A 24,648-nucleotide genomic window follows, 5' to 3' on the forward strand; every position below is an offset into this window, starting at 1 on the left:
CTGCCCTGTTTGCCTTTACTCCACCCACTCCCAGTAGTTTGAAAGGAGCTGGAGAGCCTTTCAAGCTAACCTCAGGCAGTTAGGCTATTTTTAAGTGCCTCTGGCCAAAAATGTAGCGGGAAGGGAGGTTGACTAAAAGATAGTTTGGGGATTTGGCTTTCCATTTCTCCCATTAGCACAGAAAACTGAGAAGGGATGAGTCTCAGGACATTCTCCAAAATAAGAATGCTATTTCACGATCCGCCACCTAGAGTTCTTGCTGCCAGAAATTGCCTGGGGGTGACAAATCGCCCATCTCTCCATCCCTTGCTGCCCACGCAGAAAAGAACAATCAAATATATGTGGTTTGCCCTGAAATAGTTTAGGAAATATGAAGGCTTGAAAGTGTAGGATTTGGCATAATGCAAATCAAAATAAAATAAGTCATGAATCAGTAATACTTTCACCCACAGCTTTGAAATCTTTACTTTTATGATTATTGCTGCTAAGGATGGCAGGCTGCATAAACACCATTTAGAATAGCTGAAGGCTGGCATTTTATAAGAAAAATGGCAACCAGAGCAATTTCCCTGAGGGTCCATAACAACTAATTTTGTTTTTTTGTTTAATGTGACGGTTCCTAAATAACTCTGGCTTCTTCACAGGAACGCACAGGGAAGGGCTGGGAGCCTTGCAGCCTAGACTGAGTCTAAGAGTGAATGAGTTGTCTGTGTTTAGGGACTGAGAAAAATCTAATTCTGGGACTGAAAAAAAGATGTGGTGTTCTCGTAGGAGGGTAGGGATGGGGAGCTAATGTAAACTGTGGCTTTGTTCTGCTTCTCTTTGGATTATTTTCTTTGGATTTAAGTACCTAAATAATGGTCTCCTACCCTCTTGTCTTGGCTTTTTCTCTTCTCCCATCTTCCTTTTCAGTGTCCCTACCCTTTCTGTTGCCATATCTGAAACCTCAGAAGTAAAAATACCCTTATTAATAAATTGTACCGTGGGATGGTTTTGGGGGGGTCTAGAGACACTCTTTTCCTGATCTATACACATCTTACCCATTCTTTGAGCCTGTTCACCTGAAAATATCAAAAAGGGAAGGAGATTCTAGAAGGGAAGAGCTATGGTTGGCTACACCAACATGGCTTGTCTTGTTGTCATCATACAAGCTTGGGGCAGATGCCCTTTTGCTTATAAGTAAAATGTGGTAACATATATGGATCACATTTCCTATCGAAATTTTGGTTTAGCATTTCATCAGGAAGGACCGAATGAAACTGTGCTGTCAATCCTCGTTGTTGGCATGTTTCTCAGGTGATGTGAAACTGTTAGAATCTGTGGAATGACATCTTCAGAGCAAACCGTGGCGTGGCCATCCCAATGTCTCTGCTCCGATGTGGGGTGCTTCACTCTGCCTGTGAGCTTTCCTACGCTCTCCTAAAATAGCCACAAAATCCTCCAAAACGCATTGCTATTTTCAGACCTGCTTCCACTTAGAATAATTAGTTTCAATCATTACTTGCTCGTTTAATGCCTAATTTGGGACAAAGTATTTATTTTATTTGTCCTAAAACTGTCTTTTTTGAGCTTCCAAGAGCCTCTATTCCAGGAATTACTGGGTGCCCTGCTCCTCTTCCAGGGGCTCAGTAACCATGTGGTGAAAACAACCGAGTCACCCCAGTCCCGAGGTGGCCTTCCCCCGGGCCAGCACTGACCCCCTGTTCCCTGCTGGGCAGAGGGCTCTGTGACGGCCCTCGCCTGGGCTCACGCCTGGTGTTTGTTGAATGAACAGAGTGGTTCCTCTGCTTTACCTTCAACATCCAATCCATAGTCCAAGGCACTTTCTTTATTATCAACGTAAAATTCACATCCCATAAAATTAGCCATCTGAGAGCTCATTGCCATTTAGCACATTCACAGTGTTGGGCAACCATCACCTCTGTCTGGTTCCAAGACATTTTCATCATCAAAAAGGAAACCTGGTACCCCATAAGGAGTCACTCCTCCTTCTCCCTTCCCCTGGCCCCTGGCAACCACCAGTTGGCTTTCTGTCTCTATGGATTTGCCTATTCTGGGCATTGCGGATAAATGGAATCATACAACATGGGGACTTTGTGTCTGGCCTTTTCGCTCAGTATAATATTTTTGAGGTTCATCCATGTCAGACAGGGATTAACATGTCATTCCTTGTCGTGGATCACTACCATTGCATTCTATGGAGATAGCACAGTTTGTGGATCATTCACTGGTTGATGGGCATGTGGGTTGTTTTTATCTTTGGGCTGTTGTGAAGGGTGCTGCTGTGAACATTCCTATCCTAGTATTGGTTTGAGTACCTGTTTTCATTTCTTGGCAGCCAGGTTATGCTTGTTTCATGATTATCTCTCAGACTTCTCCACTGCTCTCCCTTTAGTCAAACCACCCTCATATCTTACTGAGCTACCTAATTGACCTGGCCCTTCACCAGCCTGCATTCCACATGCAGCTCGGTGGCCTTTTAAAAATGCAGATCTGTGGTTTGTGCCCTTCATCGATTTTAGAATTGCTCATAAGATAAGGAACAAACTCCTTGCAGGGCAGGCAGGGCTCTGCATGGCCAGGCCTCAGACATTCCTTTAAACTCATATCGCCATTCTGGCACTCACCATCTATGCAAGAGCCACATTGACCTTTCTGTCCTACAAACCCTCCATGTCTGTCCCACCACAGGCCGTTTGCATGTGCTGTTCCACTGCCTGGGCTGCTCTCTTCTCCTCTTTGCCCACTTAACTCTGTCTCATCCTTGAACATGACCCCACTTAACATCACAGCTTTGTTTAAGGCACCAGAGCGGGGTAGACATCCCACCGTGTTCTGGCCCGGCGGGGACACCTGAGGGTCCTCACAGATAGATGGACCACAGGACAAATTCTCTAAAGAGACAGTTTATTAAAAAAACAAAGCTAGAGGGAAAAAATAAAGGTGAAAGTTGTTTATCTGAAGTGAAAGAAACTGAACTATTTATGAAGATTCCTCTCTCTTATATCAGGGAGTTAAAAAAAGAAAGTGTCACTTCCTTTCTGGTTGTACATTCTAGGGGCTTAAGCTTAATGTCTGTAGTTATCCACACTCTAGGCCCTGTGTTGCCGTCTGTTTATCATAGGTGTGTATATTTAAATAAGCAAAGACCTCCTGATTTATTTTCAGAAATGAAGATGTTATCACTGTAAACACTAACTTACTGAGGATTTTTATTTAAACCCGTGGATGAAATGAAATCACTTTGAGCAGGTGAGGGTAGAATTGGTCTTACAGCAACTTTGTTAGGTGGTTTTAGGATGTTTATAGTGAAACAAAATGAGCTTCCAAAAAGCAGAAATTTCTTTCAACCAACGAAACATCCAGCACCATGGGATGGCATGCCATGTCACATGTATAACAGCATGTGAGAAGTCCCGTGGAGTGGATTTAGAAGGGTTTGTAAGAGTGTGGCACAGTGGTAAGCAGGAAGAACAGAACACAGAGCCGTGTGTGTCTGTAGGAATAGACAGATGTATTGACGAAATCCATAGGAAACAGCCTGCGAGGAAATCCACAAAAGGTTAGCGGTGCGCACCGTGGCATGGTGGCATTCTGTGGTTCTCTGCTTTACAAGTTCTCCTATAATGAGCTGGTGTTCATTTATATCCCGACATAAGCTTCGATTTAAAGAGAAGGGAAAAAACCCCGCCACAAAACCATCACAGTCTTCACTCCCATCTGAGATTAAGAGTCTTCACATCCAAAGACCTTTGGAAAAGAAAAGAACCTTTGAAAGTGGCCCTGAGGGGCGACAGTGAGGGCTGATGAGGACAGTGGGGAGGGCAGTGTGAGTGTGGCTCTCTCCCCTCCCAACCTAGCTGCCACCTCCTGGAAATCTCCCCCTCTCTCTGCTATCTCCCCCTCTCTCTGCTTGCCATTTTACTGCTCCCGCTGCAGAAAAATGTCTCAATTGCCCTCGAAAGGCCTTTCCCCCCCTTTGTTTATTTTTAACTATCTTGTTCAGGAAACACGTGGTAAGTAACTTTTGGGAACACAGAGGAGCGGCTACCAGAACCCGCAGCGTTCTGTTGACAGGAGTGCATGTGGGTGTCCCCTTGCTTGACTTTGTAAAAGCAGCTAATGATTAGCTGGTTGTGGAGGCTGAGGAGACCTCTCTTTGTTTGCTCTTTTTCCTCCTCAGCATGATAAGAATGTTTATTTATTTATTTTTTTTAAAGATTTTATTTATTTGACAGAGACACAGCGAGAGAGGGAACACAAGCAGGGGGAGGGAGAGAGGGAGAAGCAGGCTTCCCACTGAGCAGGGAGCCCGATGCGGGGCTTGATCCCAGGACTTTGGGATCGTGACCTGAGCCGAAGGCAGATGCTTAACGACTGAGCCAAGGATGAACAATCATACAGAATTCCTTTCGGGTCCCCATGGAAAGCGCATGTTCACGGAGCTGATCTGGAAGTGTGCTCCCCCCACCCCCAGTGATGTAGGGGCTTAAGGCCATTGTCTCCCTCCACGGGTGATGCAGGATGGGGTCTGAGCTTTAGAGTAGGGGCTGCCTTATGAAGCTCTGAGTGCTTGGGGATAAGCTACAGAACGGGCTCGTCGTGTCCGGCCCTGGTCTCTGCCAGGAGGAAGGCTGCGGTCTAATGCGTGGACCTCTCCAGAACCGCCGTGTCCCCAGGACCCAGGCCACCTGGGGCAGCGATGATGAAACCGCCTGTAGGACTGCGGCGCTTAGTTGCGGAGAGCCCCCGCTTTGGAATGCTTGTGGTGCCGTGCGCGCATGCGCGTGCGCACCCACCATCCCGTGGACCCGACGGCAGGTTCGTGTTTTCTGAGCTTTTTCTCCTCTGTGCGTTTCAGCGTTGGAGCTGGCCGCTCCTGGATTCTCCCCCCGCCCGGCCCACTTGCTGCCGGTGAGGGACCACGCCGTGTTGCTTTTCCGAGCGCTGGTTTCCTCCTGTGTCACATGGGAGTATTACTACCTGCCTCACGGGTTACCGTTAGGGTTACATGGGATAATCTGTGAAAAGCACTTAATAAATGTCGGTTCCTTGCCCTCCCCACTCCTTCTCTCTGGCTCTGTTTTTCGTACAGGATTCAGAAGCTGACCTGGTTGGAGATTATTGGCCACCTGTGTTTCTTACTGTGGTTGGATTGAGCCAAACCTAACCTATTAGAATTACTACCTATTAAAACTATGCTCTTACTCCAGGCAGTTTAGTGAGGGGTCTTTGGGTGGGGCCTAGGCCACGTGAAGGGAAGCCCATGGCGTTTTTGGAAGAGTGGAATCCATGCTCCCTGTTTGCGGGAAAGCATTTGGAAAGTTCACCCAATGTCCTGCCAACACAATCAGCTTCTCCGCCGAGTTCATGCAGCCATTATCCCAGAGAAAGAGGGAGAAAGGAGTTTTAGTGTTTGTGACAATCTTGTATTCCCTCTTCCCTCTTTATGCTGCCCTCACCCATCCCTCCTCTGTCTTTCCCTCTTCTCTCAGCCTCTCCTCCTGGAGTTCTAGAATCATACAGTTTGGGAGCTGGAAATACCCTGGGGTGGGGTCATCTCCTCCCGTCCCTACACTTTATAGATGGGGAGCCAAGAGCCAGGGTCCCAAAACTCCTCCTCTTCTTGCAGCCCGGGAAGGTGGCCCTCTGAGGAAACTTGCAAAGCCAGGAGGAAACAAGCCCAGTTCTTTCTTTCAGTAATGGAAAATGGTAGTTGCTCAGTGAGTCCTCCAGGAGCCGGGAGAATGACCTGTGCTCGCTCTCTCCGCGGACTCGTGGCCCTCTCGGAAAGGACGTGATAGGCAGTGCTGTAGCTGTTTTGGGAGAGGGCTCAACGTCCTGGAGTCCCCCCCCCCCCCCCCGCCACATCTCTCTCTGTCCCACGTTGCACCTGGATACATACCTGTGTTTGCCCTGACCTAAGACAGGGGCTTCATTCTTCTGTGATGGTCCTGGCTCTGTGGGAACGTAGGGGATAAGCTGATGAGCAAACTTTTTCTCTTCTGGAGAGATTGAGACAGAAGGAGGGTCTAAAGACTTTTCGCTTTTGCTCTGTGTCCATCTTACACGTGGTGTGTGAGCCCCAGCTCTGCAGAGAGGCGTGCCAGGGGCCGGTAAGACCTCTGAGAACCGTGAAGGCACTTAGAACCTAGGACAACCAAGCAGCGGAACTGAGGACACAACTGCCCCATAGGCCTTCAAAATATCAACATCTTAAGGTCTAAATATCCCAGGAAAACTTTGTAATAGACTTGTTATACTTAGGCCAAACATGGTTAATATTTAGCTGACACTTAGGTATAATTTGCTTTTGCATTGGTATTTTCTCTTAGAGTACACTGACATTTTAATGACCTTAACCAATCTCTGGTTTTACTCTAAATGTGATCCTTCACCGATACCCTGTAGATGTACTGGCTTCTATTATTGTCTGTAACATTTCCGCCCTTGAAGATCCTGGCAAATGATAAGCCCTGCTTACTGTTAACATTACAAAAAACGTTGACTCTGTCATTTGCTCTGGTTTCTATAGTATTCAAATGGAAGTTCAGTCTCTTGACCTCATACGGTCTAAAACAGGGACATCTTTATTGGATGATGGCAATTTACCTTTTTAAAGGGAGAGCTCACCTGTGCTGCTCTATCCGTCATTTACTGTGTTTTTAATGGCCGCCACTGAGTGTGCAGGGAAAATGAGTGGTTCACATGTGGAAAACTCATTGTCAAGGAGAAGTCACCTCCACACCCGGAAAAGCAAGCAAAACAAGCAACTCAAAGCAAAGCAAGTTTATCTGGAAATTTGACCCAGAGGCTTCTGAGTGAAAACACCCCTCTCCCACCATCCAGGAAGCAGGATCAGGGTGGCCGTTTGGAGTTGGCTTTTGAAATGCCTGCCAGTACCCTTGATGTTCTGTCTCCGGCTAACTGTGCGGTCACCACTACAACACATCTTTATACCTAGCTCACAGAACCCCGAGAGTCATTCTGACGTAACTGGACAGGGATGATGAAGGGACTCCTGAACTTGGCAGAATGCCTTTCCTATTTATGTTTCTCACTCAGGACCAGATGAGTAAGGAATAGCCATTTCAGGAATGGGGAGGGATGGAAAGAAAGAAAAAAGTCCAAAGGTCCACAAACAAAACACGGTTGGTGTCAAGTCTTGGAACCCTCCTGTCACTGCGGAGATAAGCAGAGTGAGCTGATTGAGGGCAGACCCAAGATGAGGCACACATCTCAAACAGAGCCAAAGGACTCTTTTCCTTTAGGACTTGACATGGCTAAATGCCAGCACCTTGGGCACCTTGTAGATCGGAGTTAACACGTCTGACTTTGAGGCCCCCTCTTGCCGAGCCAAAGAGTAGGGTGGATGTGGTGTTGATGATCAAGTGTTCTGCCATCTCAACCAGCTTGTTGTGGGGCCGCTGCTAAAGAATGATATCACCCCTGTTTGGATTGAGGCTAGGGAAACAAGTCCAGCCTGTCGTGGTTCTTGTGACTTATCCCAGGAGGGAGAAGCCATCCTTGGGATCCTCGAGAGCCATCCCTTTGATTCATTCATTCAGCCAGTATCTGCTGCATGTCTCCTGTGCACCGTGCTGCGAGCCGGCTCCCTTCATGTTATCTCCCAGGATTATCTGAGAAGAGCCACAGTCAGATGCTTTCACAGTGTGGGGTGACAGCCGAGATGGTATGTTTGTTTTGAAGAGTCAAAACCGTCTTTCTGGACCACAGGTACGAAGAATATGAAGGCTGAGTTCAAAATCAGCGATTGTCAAACTTTGTCTGAGCTTCTCAAACTTTAAAATTGCTTGGGAGATCTTGTGAGTAGTGCCCAAATTGGCCCTAACCTCAGAGATTCCAAGTGGGCAAAGGATGAGGTTCACAAATCTGTGGTGTTAAAAACAAGAACCAGCGTGATTTTGAGGGAGGCAGGGGATGGGCTGACCCCCGGGACTTTAGAAACACATTTGTGAAGGGTAGTTTCGGGTTGTGCAGGTCAGTTACCTCGGAGACTTCTTCCCCATCATACACATCTCCCCATTTGCACCCTTTTCTGGCCTGGTGAGCCTCTTTTACTTGGGAGTGTATTATTGCTGCCTTCTGCTCTGTGGGCGAAGCAGAAAACTTGAGAACCAACTGTTGTACATAAAACGATTTTAGGCAGAGTTCAGATTGAGGGCTCTCAGAGGATGCTTTTGTTTTTCTGGGACATTTTTAGGAGAAAGGATGTTAAGGCTTCAGTGAGGCGGCTGGCCTCCGCTGGGCACCTGCCCTGCTCCGGCTAGTTCACCTGTCCAGCCAGGAGGTAGAGTAGCAGGAGGTAGATCTCAGTTCGGACCATCCCCTCATACTTACCCGCTGTGTAATCTTGAATCTAAACTCACATAAACTAACGTTCCTATGCTGCCCTTCACTCGGGAGTAACTGGTAGGCTGTCCGGCTCATGGGGGCTGGTGGGTAGGGGGGCTAATAGGGATGAGGTATACAAAACAGGAAGGTTCTGAACAGGCTTCTCACACTTGCCAAACTTGTAAATCACTCTGGGATCTTGTGAAAATGCCTGTTTCAGTGCAGGAGGTCTGAGGTGAGCCTGAGACTTTGCATTTCTAATAGACTCCCAGCTGAGGTCAATGCTGCCTGTCCATGGACCACGCTCTGAGTAGCAAGAATCTTTTTTTTAATTTCTCTCTTTTTTTTCCTCTGAGTACAAGAATCTCAGAGGTGCTCCTCAGGTTTGCTGTGAACTGGTAATGCCATCAACTAAAGTTAACAAACTGGCAATTCTTTTTTTAGCCCTAGGAATGGAAGACAGTCCTACCCCTTACCTCCTGCCGATCATGCAGATGGGCAGAGAATGCTTCTAGCCATGAACAATTTTTTCCTGGTTCCTTCAACTATTAATTGTGGCCAATAACATAAGAACTACTGAAAAAGAGGGCATAGAGGGGGATCATCTAACTCTGTGGGCTGAGAGAGGTTTATCAAGAGCAAGGCTTCAGAGGTACAAAGTATAGGTGGCCCTTAAGGTTCAGGAGTTATGGTTCCTTAAATCTCTTAAGAGTTTACCTGTGAAAGAAAGGCTTTTAGGTAGAAAACGAAAGGAGAATGTCCTTCCTCCATCCGATAACACCAGCTTTAAACTGTGTGAGAGTCACCTGGGGAGGCTGTTACAATGCAGACCACCTGGCCCCAGCCCAGAGTTTCTAATTCAGTCGGTTGGGGTGGGGCCCGAGAATTTGCGTGTTTAATGCGTTCCCAGATGATCCTAATGATCACATGTTGAGTAGCAGACTTGAGGCCCCCGAGGCCGTTGTCTCGGAGAGTGGTAAGCATGGAGCACAGTGTCAACGACATCTTCCCGTTCTAACCCTTCCCATCAAAGGGGCATTGCCAGGAGTGTGAAATGTTTAAGCTGGGCTGGTGTTTGCTGTGTGAACGGGAGCTCCACCTGTCTTCAGGTATCTGAAGGCCCTGTGAGGGTTAGGAAAGATGAGATTTGTGGCGCCTACATGTAGCTCTTCCCAGCACAATGGGGCCCCCCAGGGACTGGGGCTAATAGAGCCCCTCCCCCCAGTGTGCTTCCTGGGGAGCATCCAGGTGCAGGACTCCCTGTGTGGAGAAGAGCGAAGCACCGGATGGGCATTAGGAGCTGCTCTCCTTTTTAATGATTCCCGGATTCGGCTCTAATGATCACTCAGCAAGCAAATGATTCCCCAGCAGGAAATTGGAGTACCTTTGTGGAGTACATTTCCTCGCTGGATCCCTAAAGTTATCATCAATACATTCTGGCTGCATTTTCCAAAGTGCTTCATTTCCCATCCAAGTATGGCTTCCAGCCAGGACCATCTGGCCAAGGGGACCCATCTGGGGTGAAGGCCCCATTAGGAACAGCACTGTCCACAGCCACTCAGCCCTGATCAAAGCCCCAGTGACAAAATCCCAAAGAGAACACTTCTCAGGCAAACTCAAAGTCAGGTTCAAATTGAGGCAATTATTTACATAAGGAGCTGCAAGAAGTGTTTGTCATACACACGGATTTGAGGAGTTCCCTGGTTCACCAGCAGATGCTCAGAGAGGGTCCCTGGGCGCCATGCTCTGTGCCAGGTGAGCTTTATAAAGGGGACTTGGGAACTGTCCCTGCTCTTATGTTGTCTGTGGTCAGGAAAAGGCAGACATTTAATTATGTACCTGTCAAAGCAGAACCCCCAGAACAGCACATATCTAAAGTAGACCTCCCGTCATCCACCCTCCCTTATCCAGGGAGGGATGCCTCCTCTTCCCTCTTATGGCATAAGCCATGTGAGGGCACTCCCAGGAGCAGCTCTGTGCCGCGGGGCTGTCCCTGCGGGGGGCTGATGGCTGACAGCTGCTTGCCCCCACCCCCGCCCCGACCCCTCGCCGCGGGCGTGGGCAGCAGATGCTTCTGAGGGTCTGTGCAGCCACAGAGCCTCTCCCACCTTGGTGGGCATCAGAATCACCCGGAGGGCTTGTTAAAAACAGATCGCTGGGCCTCCCTCGCGGTTCTGATCCTGTAGGTCTAGAATGGGGCCAGAGGATTTCTAGCAAGTTCCCAGGTAAGGCTGACACTCGTGGACCCTGGGCCACACCTGAGGAACCACAGGGGTAGTGCGTGAGCATGGCCATCACGACTTACCCAGGGACAGATGGACGGGGGTTGAATGACCGAGCGGCAGGAGAACGTCACAGCTCTGCCGGTGACCCAGGCGAGAGAAGATGGGGCTCTGAAACACGATGCAAAGGATGGAAATGCCAGGACCTGAGATAGGAATGGGGGGGGAGGGGAATGGCTTGGCTCTTTGGGACCTGCTGGGTTTGTGGTTCGTGGAGAACGTCAGATGGAAATGTGAAAAGGGTTCTCAGAATACCGTTCAAACCTCAGGAGAGAAATCGGAGCTGTAGGACAGATTCGGGGGCCTGTGGGACAGAGGTGTAAGCTGAAGCTGAGGAGCCAAGTAAGACTAGTTAAGGGCAGCTCACTGAAGAGAGAGTGGTGAGGTGCCCAGAGGAAGCCAGAACACCTGGAGGGCCGGGCAGAGAAAGAGGGGAGTGGCATGGCTCCCAGGTGCAGGAAGCAAAGGGACAGACAGACGATGTCACCAGGAAGGAGCAGAACCAAATGTGGGAGCGTCTCAAAAACTCAACCCAAGCATGACCCATTCTGGGGACCATCCTCCAGAGTCTGGGTGGTGTTTGAGGAGTGAGTTGGAGGAACTGAGCCACATATTTTGAAGCACATGGTTTTTTAACTCTTCATTGCCTTGGGCTGGGCAGTTTTCTTTTGCCTTGGTGACCCAGTGGCTTCATGGAACACACATAAGCAAAACGAAGCAGGCCCTGCCCACACACGTGGGGCACGGTAACCATCCATGGCCGTACGGCTTCCTTCTCCGAAGAGCATCAAGGTGAACAGTATGGTAGTTCAGGGTGAAGCTGGGCGTCCGTGTTGCCACCTCTAAGCTAGGCTCCGGGGAGAAAAGATACCATGAATTCCTCTTCCTCCCCATTTGATACCCCATCTGTACCACCCCCCACCCCTGCTCCCCAGGACCTTGAAACCACTGGTTTTACAAGGATAAGAAGGATTCCGACAACTCATTTTGAGCTATTTTTACTAGAGTGCTACAAAAAGAATTGATTTCTATGAACTGAGAGCCCCTCCTCCCCCCCCCGGGGGTGATAATTGTGTGTTTTATGGATAGTTTGTTTTTTAATTTGTGGGGCTTTTGAGTTCTCTGGGTCTTCACAAACCCTAAGAACACAGAGAGAAAGTCCGACAAGTCTCTGAAAAAGGCTGATGAGTCCGGTTCAGGCACTTCTTGGCCCCTCTGGCTGCCACTGGCTGCAGGTGCTTTAGGCAGGAACACACACACCGACTTGTGCTCTGTCTTTGCAGTTCTGTACGGAGCTAAACCAGCCTATCCTGCCCAACATCCGCAAGTGGAAGGGGCCTCGGGGATGCTGGAAGGCCGTTGTTGCTGAGATGCCCTCCACTCAGCTCCAGAAGGTACCCTCCATCTGCAAAACCTGGATTTTATCTGCATCTTACTGCAACCTCCTTTTCCCCTAATCACAGGCATTTACAAATTTCCTTTGCCAGCATCCTCGGTGCAATTCTCTGTTTCTGCACATTTCTTAGCTCCTTGCCATTCATTTCAAAATGCCCTGGTTCCTGTTTCACGTTTAGCTCGGGAATGGACCGCTGCCCAGACGGAAATGGGAGTTTAGGGTGTTGGGAGGAGAGGAAAAATCCTGTCTGGAGCCAAGGCTGCAAATGGGGTATTTCTGTCCTTTGTCTTCTTAATCCCATCTCCACAGTTCCATCCTCTGCCAAGTTTGTGGAGAGCCCATTGTTCATTGACTGAAAACTTCAGATTTGCTTAATTCATACACGAAGCATTGGCTTTCAGTGGTAGAGATTGTGCGCATGGAAATGTTCTGTGGACGTTTTGAACAGATTTTCATTTTGAATGTTCTTTCGTTGGTATATCCCCTGTGGCTGTGGGCAAATTGCTGAAGGGGTCCGTTTCACTCTTACAGATCTATTCACGACTGATTTTTTCCTCACTTGGAATGTTCGATATTAGTGGGGTTTTAGATTTTAAAATAGACTTCTAATAGTTCATCATGAGTCAAACTGTCATTACATGGTTTTTCTATAAATGCACACGCTGTTTTTTTTCTCTAGTATACCTAACATGTTTATAACCACACAGGAATAGTGTTTATGTGAGTGATAGTGAGATGTGAGGCTTTTAAATTATAAATATATACTGGATTAAAAGTATCCAGTCATTTATGGACAATAAGCTCTCTTTTTAAAGCTACTACTTAAAAATGTGATGTAAATCTGATTTCTCTGGGTTTTATGTTCTGGAGTGTAAACGGTTACTGTAGGTGACAGCCAACGTCCATTTCCCCATGGGCTGGAAATTAAGCCAGATTGGGACATATCTAGTCTTCACCTCTGTAGCCCATGGCTGTCCCTTCTCAGTCCATATAGAAATAATACCACCTCGCCTTCTTTAAAAAAAAATGTATATATATATATATAGCACTTTATACATACGTAGGTTCACTAGGCTCTCATAGTCCATTTAACACTGTTTATCCACTGAGAAATCATCAGAAAGGTTACCACGTGCCAGACCCTGTGCCACATGCAGATACACATCTGTGAGAAAAACAGACCCAGGAACCCAGCCCTGCCTTGTTCTTAGTCCTTGCAAGCCCAGGGCAAGAATCCCTTCCGAGCTGATGGAGCCCCTCCCTCAGGAGCTCACAGCCTGTTGGAGGCATGAGGCAGGAACCCCTACTCCAGGTTGGGGTGGCAAGGCCGTTGGAAGATAGTATGCAGTTGCAGGGAGACCCAAGGTCAAGCCACTTCAACTTTTCAGCCTCAGTTCCTTCATCTCTAAAATGGGAGCACTCTCCCCTTCCTTCAGTCAATCACTGGGTTGCTGTAGGATTTAAAAAGATCATGTGCACTGAAATGCCCCATTAACCAAACACAGGCCAGGGCTCGCATGAGGCGGCAGGCTGGCCAGGCTGTGCCGACTGGAGGTCCATATACCTGTCTCAGGCTGCAGTTGGCTCATCACACCCTTGTTGCCATGGAGGCTGGTGGGCCTCGTGTGGACAAATCTCCCAATCTCTCAAAAGCTGCAAATACCTAGATTTTAATGTGAAATTTCCTGGCTTTTAAATATGGACACATAAGCTAAAGTGTTTTTAAATGCTGTTTAGCAAATTGTGTCTGCGAGTCACGCACATCCCATCTCTCCCCTGGACAACTGTGGGCAAGTGGCAGCCTCTGTTCAGGTCTCCAGTCCTCGCCCCACAGCTGGAGGGGTGTCTGTAGATGAGAAAACTGCGCTCTGTACGACAAAACGACTTGCCCGTCCTCTAGCTGCCCCACGGTGGGGTCAGGCCCGAGCCCAGGTGGCGCTCTGGCGCCGACACCCAGATCTCTGGCTGCCCCGCGTGGAGGTGGGACAGTTCTTCCAGAGCCAGGGGCCGCCTGGGTCCAGGGGATCGGGAGAGGCTCCCAGAAGTGCCTGGTGCTGCTGGGCACACCAGTGAGCAGGTGCGAAGGGCAGCCTGAACAGGCCGGTGCCTACCTAGAGGGCTCGTTGGGCAGTGGCTAGCGCACACTGGGGAGCCACGGAAGGTTTTTAAGCAGAGCTGACCACCTGCATGGTACACTAGGAAGGTTACTCTGCCACCTCTGCTTGAGAAACAGTAAATGGGAAGATGACCCTCCAAAGTGGAAAGGGCAAATCCCACTTCCGTCACTTGATACCCGAGGAGACACATTTGGAAAAATGGAGGGCTCTGTGGTCCCATGGCGGAGTGACACAGCCGGCCCTGAGATCCAGGGCTTCCAGGTCTTAAATTGGGGCGCTCTCCAGGGAGCGGGCAGGCCTGTGGTTATAAATCTCAAAGCGCACAGCGCGCAGAACACGGTTCCCTGTTCGTTCCTTCCCTCCTCCTCACCACGAGTTGGTCTAGTGGAGGTGCTGAGCCCAGCAAGGCATGGGGCTGGGACCGGTGCGGACACTGGGACTCGGCACAGGTCACTTAGGTTGCACAGAGTCCCTTCCTCTCCTTCAGCAATATGTGTTGCTGGCCCCCCCAGCGATGCCTACAGATCCTACTGCTGATCTCTGGCAGCAGAGCCTCCAGATGCTGGGATAGAGTGGGGAGAGGAAGCTTTTCCTCTTTCCAGAAGGGACAGCAGCGAGAAGCAGGCAGATTCAGAGTGGCCCATCTGCAGGCAGAGTTGGCAGCGGTTAGCACCAGACCTCAGGACGCTCCTGCCACCACCCACTGGCCCTCACAGGCCCTTGTTCCCGGGCTGGAGGCCCCTGTGTGGGCCCTGTCCACCTGCAGAGTGCCCTTGACTGGTTCTAAACCGTGGGGACTGTTAGCACTGACCTCCATCCATCCAGCAAACATATATGGAAGCTGCAACTAACCAGTAAGCAAAGCCAGCCCTTTGCAGTCTTCTGTTTGAATCTCAACATTGCTGTTTACCAGCTGTGGGATTTGAGGGAAGTTACTTAACCTCTCTGAGCAGCTGAGTCCCTGCCTGGTGGACATGGCTGTGAGTGTCCATCTCATGGGATGTGATGATTAAAAAGATAACTCTGTGCTTAGTCGGGGCTTCCCCTCCCTTCACTCCCCAAAAGATAAAGAGCCCAAGCACCATGGCTACACCTAAAACCCTGAAATCGGCAACATGGGAAATTTGGGGCGGGAGGCAAGGAGGAACGCACTGTGGCTTTTGGGGTATGCTTGTGTTTCAGAAACAGGCCCTGTGCATGTGATCTCAGGACCCAGTGCAGAGCCCCCTTGTCTCTTCCTGGCTTCTCCTACCTCTTCTCCCCAGCTCGGGGCTGAGCCCTGCCACAAAACAGACTGGTCTCCAAACTGATGCCTCCTCTTCTCCTGCAGGGGGCCGGGTTCTCTGGATTCCTGTGGGATGCTGCAGCCGGGGTAGAGCTGAGAGATGCCACCTCGCAGGAAAATTCGCCTGGTAATGGGCACGGGAAGCCGATGGGGCCCAGCCTGTACCTTGCGCGGTTCAAGGTACCGTTGTGTTGCTGTGAAGGTCTACTTCTAAAATGGGGTCGGGGTGGGGCGGGGGGAGTCCCTTTCTAAACTGTGATCCAGAGCAGCAGCATCTACTCTCTCCCAGGGTCAGGTCAGCATGTACTCTTGGGGTTCCCTTGACTGATGAACCTGTCCAGGGCAGGAATGAGAAGGATTCTGGGGGACTCTACCTCTGATGACTCTGGCGTCTGGACAGGAAGGAGAGCAGGTGGCTGGTTCCCAAACCTAACACACATCAGAATTACCTGGGGAGATTTTCTTAAAATCAGGGATTCCTGGGCTTCACCCCAAACACATGGAATTTCCGGGCTAGGGCCCAGGACTGCCCATTTTTCAAAGACCCCGTTAGAGCTGCTTCATCCCTCTGACATTTGGAAATCACTGGACTAGAGGAAGCAGAGCTTGTCTGGAGACCCTCTTCTCCTTGCTAGGGGGAAGGGGCTGACCGTCAAAGGGCCATTGGGTTCAGAGGAGATTCAAGAGGAGCTTCTGCGCTGTGGGGCCAGGGCAACCCCACTCCTGACCTCTCCAGATGAGTCTTCCCCTGGCTGTCCCTGGGGAGTGTTCCTGAACAGCGAACCCTCAGAAGCGGGGCACAAGGAGGAAAAAGAAGCCAGCAGGCACCGGATCACCCAGTCGGCACTCAATTGACCCCATCCCCCTGGCGCTTACAGGGGGAAATCACAGGGCGGGGCAGGAGTGGGCCCTTGCCACAGAGCCTAGCAAGCCACCTGCTGGGTGTTCGAGGACCACCTTCTGTGTGCTCCAGAGCAGTTCTGGAGCCTGAGAGTCACCTCAAGCCACAGCACGGTCTCTGGCAGCCTCTGGCTGGGGCAGCCCATGTTCTGGGCGCTGTGTTTGCTCTGGTTGGAGTCTAGCCCAAGCTCATGCCCCTAGCTGCAAAGTTGCTGAGGTTCTGTGTGTGCACACACACCTAGGGGTGTCTGCAGGTTGTGCTTAGGAGACTGATGTGTAAAATCAGCCAGTTACCCTCTTTAGATCCTCCTAACACCCCAGTGGGTGGTGATGCTTGCTCTGACCTGGCGAGGCCACAGCCAGACCAACCGGTGTCTCTCACAGGCTGGCTGTTTTTAGTGGCCAATGAGAAAATGCTACGTCTCATCAGTTGTTGGCCCAGATCCTTCAGAGGGTCCAGACAGGAGTTCAGCCTCCTGTCCTTGTCCCCTTCTAGGCTGACAGGTGGTATGGTATGGAGATGGCGCTCGTCTCCAGCACCTCCCCCACCCCCCGGCCGGGTTTCCCTGCCTGTGGCCTCACGGTGGTTCCTCTGTGGTCAGAGCCACAGCTGCAGAGAGCTCTCCAGGCTGGGTGGTGGTGGGCAAACTGGGGTCACATGTGTAAGATGAAACCGGCAGCCTCCACTTCCTGGGGGCTCCCCCTGCACCCCCTTCCTCCTTGGCAGTGTTTAGTGTCTGTTACCATGACAAACAGAAGGGCAGGATTGCCAAACCCCGAGCAGCTGAGCAATGCTGCCGTGCTCAGCCCAGCTCTGACTGCATGTTCCTGTACCTGCCCACGCGGCACGCATCCTGGGGGCCGGGGGGCACCTGCCCGCCGCGGCACGCACCCTGGACTCGGGGGGTGGCACCGGCCCGCCGTGGCATGCACACACGCACCCTGGGAGTGCAGGCCTGGGCATAGTCTGTGCTGCCAAGGTGCAACCGGCTTCCCTGTTTGACACATTTGAAATCTGGTGAAAGTGAACATCAGAGCAGAGCGGTCTCTGGAGGGGAAAAAGTGGGGGGGGGGTGGGGGGGTGGAAAGAGGTGGGTCCCAGAAGGGCGTCCTGGCAGAGGGATCCCAGGTGGGCCCTAGAGGGTGAGAACCCAGTCTTGGTTAATGACCAGCTGCTAGAGCTGCCGCCTCCTCCCTTGTCGTTGCTTAAAAGGAAAAAAAAACAAAACTTGACATTTCCAGATGTGCCTGGTTTTGCAGACTCTAAGTTGGAGTAGAGGATGTGATGTAGGAGGGTGGACTGATAGAACAGGGTAAGTTTTGGTCCTCCAGGTGCCTCAGAAAAAAATCTAACCCTGAACCACCTTGCGTTAGCTCTTGGCATGTGGACCACCCTGGTTTGTGTTCACTGTTGTCAACGTCGTGCAAGAAGCTGCTTGTAAGTCGGAAGTAATGAATACAGGAAATATGAACATCTAAGCCTGTCCGTGTTGCTTTGTTTCCTCTTGCCTCAGGTGGGAAGTAATGACTTGACCCTTGTGAACCTTCACCTGGCGGCCTTGACCCTCCCAGGGGGCGAGAATCCTAGCAGGAATCACAGTGACAGCCACCGTTTGGCTGGCTTTGTACAGACCTTGCAGGAAACCCTGAAAGGTAGGAAATGCTCTTTCTCCATGGCTGGGCCAATAGCTCCCAAATTCTGGAGGGCAGGCATGGGGTTGCTCCTTCTGAGCATCTCTCCAATCCCTAAGGCTGACCCGGCTGTCAGCCGCAGTGCACACCGAGGGTGCAGAAGACTGCCACCCCTGTGCATGGTGACATCTTTTGTTTCAGCAGGCCTACCATGCATGTCCCGTGGTATCGGCTTTGGGGCTCTTCTAGCCTCTTTTTGATGGAAAGGATTTGGCGGGGGGAGTGATGACACCTTCCTTTGTGACCAGTCCTCCTGGTTCAGCTGCCGCTATGGTGGTACCACACGCAGACTTGCACGTGCTCATCTTGTGAGAGCGAGACCGTGGGTGACAGGGGACTGGGAAAGTCCTGATGAGCACAAGTAGGCTTTTTCTCCCTGATGGGATGCAGGTCACTCTGAAGGAGCCCCGGCACTCTCAGGAAATCTGGATGTTCATCTTGGCTCTTTCAGTAGCTGTAGGACCTCAGGCGAGCCCCCACACAACTTGAAGCCCATCTGGTCGGCGGGTGGCTGGTGCTCACCTCCCAGGGGCGCCCGGTGGGCTCGGTGACTGTCCGTGGACAAACCAGGTACATAGTAGGGGCTCAGCAGACAGCAGCTGACTCAGAAAATACCAGAACACTGAGAAGAGCAGAGCTTCAGGAGGGAGTTGGGTCTCTGGGTTATCACTCAGGCTCTGCCCCAGTGATACAGAAAGTTCTCATGTGCGGGGTTACCGGAAGGAAAAGTTGCCGCTGCTGTGACGACTGGGCTCTTGTCAGCTTGGCTTGGCTATTCAGAGCCCTGCCCTTCTTTAGGTGAGGGTTTCCAGCTGGAGGCCTGTAATTCTCTTCCACGCTCACCAAAATTCTCTCGTTTTCTAAGCTTTTTGCATGTTAGATGGGCCCCTCCCATGGGTGATTCATGAGCATCCAGCTATAAAAATAATTTGGTCACATTATAAATTTACATCTTAAAAAGTTGTTTTGGTTGTAGCAAAGTATGTATGACGTGACATTTACCATCTTGACCATTTTTAAGGGTATGGTTCGGTGGCATTAAATACATTTACATGGTCTTACCACCATGCCATCCATCTGTCTGCAGAGTGTTTTCATCTTTCCAAACTGAAACTCTGTGCCCATTCAGCATGAACTCCCCGCTGTCCCTTCCCCAGCCCCCTGTGACCACCCTTCTTCTTCCTGGCTCTATGAATTCGGCCACTCCAGGGACCTCCGCCAGGTGGAATCGTGCGGTATTTGTCCTTTTGCTGCTGGCTTACTTCACTTACATTAGGTCTTTATGGTTCATCCACAGTGTAGTCTGTGTCAGAGTTTCCTTCCTTTTTCAGGCCAAATACTGTTTATTCCATTGTCTGTCTCTACCGCATTTTGTTTATCTACTCATGGTCTTCTGGCTGTTGTGAGTAGTGCTGCTCTGAACATTGATAGGCAACTTACATTTTGAACCAGGATGTGCTGTTGCCAGTGTTCTACTTCGCTTAGAGGAGTTGTGGGGCTTAAAAAAAAGTCAGAAAGGTGTTTAAGATGAGATACTCCACCCAAGAAGCATCTCTGTGGGAAATTGTTCACCCACAGTTAGTTTCTAACCTATTAAAAAGGATGACCTGATAGCCTTTAACATCTCTGGACGTTTCTATTGTTCTCCACCTCAAGCTCGTCCTTGTCTGTACACGGAAGCAGAAAGGGGAAATGCCGGTTCATAACTTCTCTGGTAACTTCTTACTATTTTTTTCTGACACCCAGAGAGTGAGCAGGTTATTGTACCAAGTTGCCAAGGGGACTATTGATCCCCAGCCTGTCTCACCTTGACTTGTCCTGGTATGGACGGTGACTCATGTTCCCTGCGTCCTTGTGCTTATAACAAATACCCAGTTAATAGGTGACACAGCAGGCCCAAGGATTCAGGAAGCACTCCAGCCTGCCCAACGTGCAGGGGCCAATCGATTATTAGCAGAGGTGGTGGGGCTAAAACAAAGACTGAGCTTTTTATCCCATAGCCTCTCTGTCAGAGCAAACAGAAGCAATTTGATTAGCAAACTCTAGGCCTTTCTGCCTTGGTCTGGAATGTGTGTCTGGGTTGACATGAGTGTATGGGCCAGTCCTCTGATGGGGTGTTCTTTCAGACCCTCTGCCCCCCCCACCCCCACCCCGGGACTCACTCTGTGAACTCCACTAGAGTGAAACACGGTGCGTAGTCATGCCTGGCATCTGGCTTGGACCATCCCTCAGTGGGGACCAGCTTCTGCTGTTGTCGCTGGCATTCTGCAAATCTGGGGACTGTCTGAGGAAATCTGCCCCAAGCGTTCTCCCCTTACTCCTGGGAACCAAGGAGCCCACCCCAGGCAGATGGCTTTCTAGGAGAGTTCAGTTCTCTGCGCACCTGCGGATTCTCAGAGGCAAGGGCCGCGTCGATGTCCTCAGCGACATCAATTTAATGGAAAGCAGATGAGTCGTAGATCTGGCCGTGCCCATTCAGAAAGAGAGCTGTTAATTTTCATTCTTGAAGTTACACAGAGAGCTGGCTTTGTTGACCTTTGACACCAGCATCTCTCCTAGTTTCAGAATTGGCTTTTTTGGCCCAGACTTTTTCAGGTCTGCTTCCCAATGAAAACTTCTCTCATTATATGGGAACCTTCTGCCTCTTTTCTAATAACGTTCAGTTTTTCTTGTTATTTAATAAATATAGCATCATTCTCTTCTTTCCTTTCAAAAAGTACATCTTAATTCTGGGGTTTTCCTCATGCCTCATTCATCCATTCATTGCATACGTGTTTATTGAGTGTCTGCCATGCAGCAGGCCTTGTTCCAGGCACGTGGGATTTTGTGAAGAACAGCCACCCATGTCCTCGTGGCTCTTCCGTTCTAGCTCTTTGTGAAGAGCACTGGACTTGAGGCCTGGCCTGGTGAGTTGGAGCAAGCCATTCAGCCTCTCAGGGACTTAGCTCCTTACCTGTGGAGAGGGCCCAATACCAGGTGAGGGCTCACGGACGGGCATTAGCGCTGGTCAGGTAGGAGTTGTTCTCAAGTCTTTTCCTGTTGAGGTCGGCACTGATTTCTCAGGACCGCGTGAGCTTGCCCTGCTGTGGGCACCAAGGTCGTTGAGATAGAGCGTAGAGGTACCATTACATCTCTGTAGGCCACACAGCGGGGCCACAAGAGTCTTCCATCCCATCCCCTTTTTGTCCCTCCTGGCCTCTAGTGGTGGGGGGTGACCTCTGCAGGGCACGAGTGCCCTCTGCTGGTAGCTTGTGTCATTTCAGGTCAGATTTCTTTGCCTCTAGCTAATATTGCTGCAACCTATTGGTGTCCAGGAAAATGATTTGCTGAGTGTCTCAGATATGTTTGGCTCTCATTCATGGACTGCTTTCCTCAAAACCTCCCTTGCAAGTTAGGACGGGAACACTGCTCCCCACAATAATGTGGCTCCCCTGAGGGAACCTGGAGACCAGAAGTGATGGTTAGGCAGAGACGATGGGAATCCCACAGCTTAGCTGGGGTCCACTGTCCTCTCAGAATGTCTGCTCCATCTGGGAAATACTTTATGATGACTCCACTTACTCTCGTGTACATCCAACAATGGTAGAAATGTTGGAAATACTTTAAAGAGAAAACCTTTCCACTCTGGCCCTGTATTAGTCGGTTAGGGCCGCCATAACAAAATACAACAGTCTGGGTGGCTTAGACAATAGAAATGTATTTCCTCTACAGTCCTGGGGGCTGGAAGTCTGAGAACAAGGTGTGGGCGGGGATGGTTTCTCCTGAGGCCTCTCTCCTTGACCTGTAGATGGCCACCGTCTTGTATCTTTGCACGGTTTTCCCCACTGTACCCAGTGAATGTTTGTCAAGCTCTTATTAAATAGCCAGGCGAGGCCCTCGGGCTTTTTCTTCCATGAGATTTGGAGCATGTGAGCTGGAACAGGAGTGATCTCTGTATCACGTAGCTCTCCTTTTCCAAATATGTTACTAACCTAATCTTAGAATCCTGTGGTATGTTGGGGGTTTTCTTGGTTTTTTTGTTGCACAAGGTATTTAGAAAAATTGGAAGAATGAGAAACAGATGCATTCCTGACCCTGGGGAGTCCAATCAGAGACTCGAGATCCCAATTTGTGGGCTGTGATCAATATTGGGTTTCCCTCCCTCCACCTCCTGAATGCCTGATCCTTCTTTCTTCCTCCTGCAGGAGAAAAAGACATGATTTTTTTAGGGGATTTTGGCCAGGGTCCTGACAGCAGTGACTATGATATCTTGAGGAAAGAAAAATTCTACCACCTGGTCCCTGCGCACACCTTCACCAACATCAGCACCAAGAATCCCCAAGGCTCAAAGTCTCTGGACAACATCTGGATCAGTAAAAGCTTAAAGAAGGTTTTCACAGGTAAAGCAGAGATCACTCAGTCTTTCTCCTGTTCAGAAATGGAATAAGAGAGACTTGTCCAAACTGACAGTTCCAGATCCTTTGGTTTGATAACTCTGGTCGGGAGTTCTGTTACCTCCTCTGTGGGCATTTACAGGATTATATAGGGTTTAGGCACCTCTGTCACTATCATTCAAACAGAGCCACTCTTAAGAGTGAAGGGGGGCTGTGAAAAATTATTAAAAGGCATTCACTGATCTTCAGCAGGGGCAAACCTGGTTCTAGGCCAGTAGAGTACCGATTCTGAGACGAACCAATAGCTTACTGTAATTTTAAGGACACTTAGTCATTTAGCAAGCGTTCCTCAAGCCTCGTCACATGCAGGCGCTGTGTTGTGGCCTGTGGTTTCCTGACCCGCTGTCGGTGCCCCGAGAAGCAGCCATTGAGGATGAGCAGACACCTCTCAGAGCATCCTGAGCATCCTCCCAGGATGCTCTGCGTGCTTTACCCGGACCGCATGAGGACCAGGGTGCAGTGGGTAATCTCAGCGCTACGAAGCAGTCCCTGCCACCCCCAAACCAGTAAGCTGCCGAGCAGACTTTGGGTCAGGAAACAATTAGTCAGAAATAGGACAGTGACAGGTAATGTCTTTTGATGGACAGGAACCGTGGTTCTCAATCCTGCCTGGCTGCTTTGCTAAGGCCCAACGTGTTATCAATATTATACTTCAGTGAGACTTTGACAATGTGTGAAAGTATCAGTTCTGGAGTTGACCTGGGAGCACCTCATGGGCAGCCAGGCCTGAGATCCTTAGCAGCAGAATTTCCAGTCCAGACTATGTCACCAGCTTCTTGCACCTCTCTCTCTGGGTGCTGCTTTCCTGTTGGACTGTGTTGGGTGCAGGTCTGAAGGATGAAGGAAGTGGGTCCCAGGGGGAGTGACGATCATCCACCTAGGCGAGATGCAGTTTGCTGAAAGGCACGGCTGGCCAGAGGTCGGCCCCAGCTGGCCCGGGGTGCCAGGAGGGCATGCTCTCATCAGAAGAGAATACAGGGCCAAAAGGAAGTCAGAAGTCATTTCATCGGTCCCCTTGCTATGAAGTTCTAGAAACTCAGGTTCAGGGATGAGCAAAAGAACTGAATAGGCAATTTCTATGTCTTCTTTGGAAAAAAATGTCACCGTGTATGTGAAAAGACACTCAGCATCACTCATCATCAGGGAAATGCGAATCAAATCTGCAATGAGCTATCACATCACTGAGAGACATTTGACCCTGCATCAGATATTTATTCTTGCTGCTGACGTTTGCCCCGGCAGGCTGGGTATCTGAGGGGTATTGTCAGGGCATCCTGGCTAGCAGAGCTGTGGCAGAGGCCTCCACCCGCCAGCCCGTGGTCCCCCCTGGCCCCAGGCCTGATAGCTGGGTCTCTCTTCCGTCTCCCTCCAGGTCACTGGGCCGTAGTGAGAGAAGGCCTCACGAACCCTTGGATTCCAGATAACTGGTCCTGGGGCGGAGTGGCTTCTGAGCACTGCCCCGTGCTGGCTGAGTTGTACACCGAAAAGGATTGGAACAAGAAGGAAGGCCCTCGGAACGGCAACGGGGTCCCCTTGGAGCGAAGTGAAGCCCACATTAAGCACGAGCGATGATGGTGCCCAGTCTGTCTCTCCCCCTCTGAGCCTGGAGGGCCCCAGGCGAGGGAGTTCACCCTTCTAGGTGAAGACGCAGAGCCAGAACTGCGGTTTTGGTTTTCAGCTTGACACTAGCCCCTGGGCCTCGACCTGCCTGCCTTCTCTGTGGACGTTCTTGGACCATCAGAAGCACAGTGGGGAACCGAGATGTCTTGTAATCTGGGGATGCCGTCCCCCTCCGCATATGCGGGCAGGCTGCTGCCCCTGGGTGGCAGCATGCACAGAAAGAACCCTAATGGGGCTGATGGGGCAAGAGAGGGTGGTCTCAGGCCGCCAGGCCGGGTCTGAGCCATGCCAGAAGCGCTCGTTTCTGACCACCGGTCCATGATGCTCTGGCAGCAGATTGCATAAAGCTTTTAACTGTGAGCTGAGCACTCTTCTCAAATATTTTGAGTGGTGACTTTTAGTTTTGTTTTGAAAAAATAAACAGAGATGAACCTGCCTGGTTGCAGTGAGCGTCCCGGGGGTGGGTTCCCGAGCTGCGGGTGTTCTGTGCCCACTTCCAGTGCCTCTGGGAGGCTGTGGTCCAGGAAGCGTGCTCCTTTACACCCCCCACTTCGCAGAGATGCCTCTT

The 24,648-nt window shown here is 50.3% G+C and overlaps 1 protein-coding gene across 5 annotated transcripts in view; it reads left to right on the top strand.

The window, feature by feature from the left end:
- Positions 1 to 24,648, top strand: part of EEPD1 (endonuclease/exonuclease/phosphatase family domain containing 1) — a 156,040-nt gene that overhangs the window by 84,520 nt on the left and 46,872 nt on the right. For 4 of the 5 annotated variants that reach the window (XR_015766790.1, XR_015766788.1, XR_015766791.1 and 1 more), the window contains exons 4-8: positions 11,921 to 12,031; positions 15,481 to 15,615; positions 17,850 to 17,988; positions 22,212 to 22,406; positions 23,833 to 24,099. Coding sequence is in view for 1 of the 5 variants with exons in the window: in XM_088018609.1 (XP_087874735.1) it covers positions 11,921 to 12,031; positions 15,481 to 15,615; positions 17,850 to 17,988; positions 22,212 to 22,406; positions 23,833 to 24,032 (780 nt within the window). In the remaining 4 variants the exon portion in view is untranslated. Of the gene's footprint in view, positions 1 to 11,920; positions 12,032 to 15,480; positions 15,616 to 17,849; positions 17,989 to 22,211; positions 22,407 to 23,832; positions 24,517 to 24,648 lie in introns of those variants that run through there. The other variant, XM_088018609.1, reaches the window with a different exon arrangement.

Source organism: Eumetopias jubatus, unplaced genomic scaffold (genome assembly GCF_037043125.1).
Source record: "Eumetopias jubatus isolate StellerSeaLion01/CBP00866 unplaced genomic scaffold, mEumJub1_p1.0 scaffold_14, whole genome shotgun sequence".
In the NCBI taxonomy this organism is placed as follows: domain Eukaryota; kingdom Metazoa; phylum Chordata; class Mammalia; order Carnivora; family Otariidae; genus Eumetopias; species Eumetopias jubatus.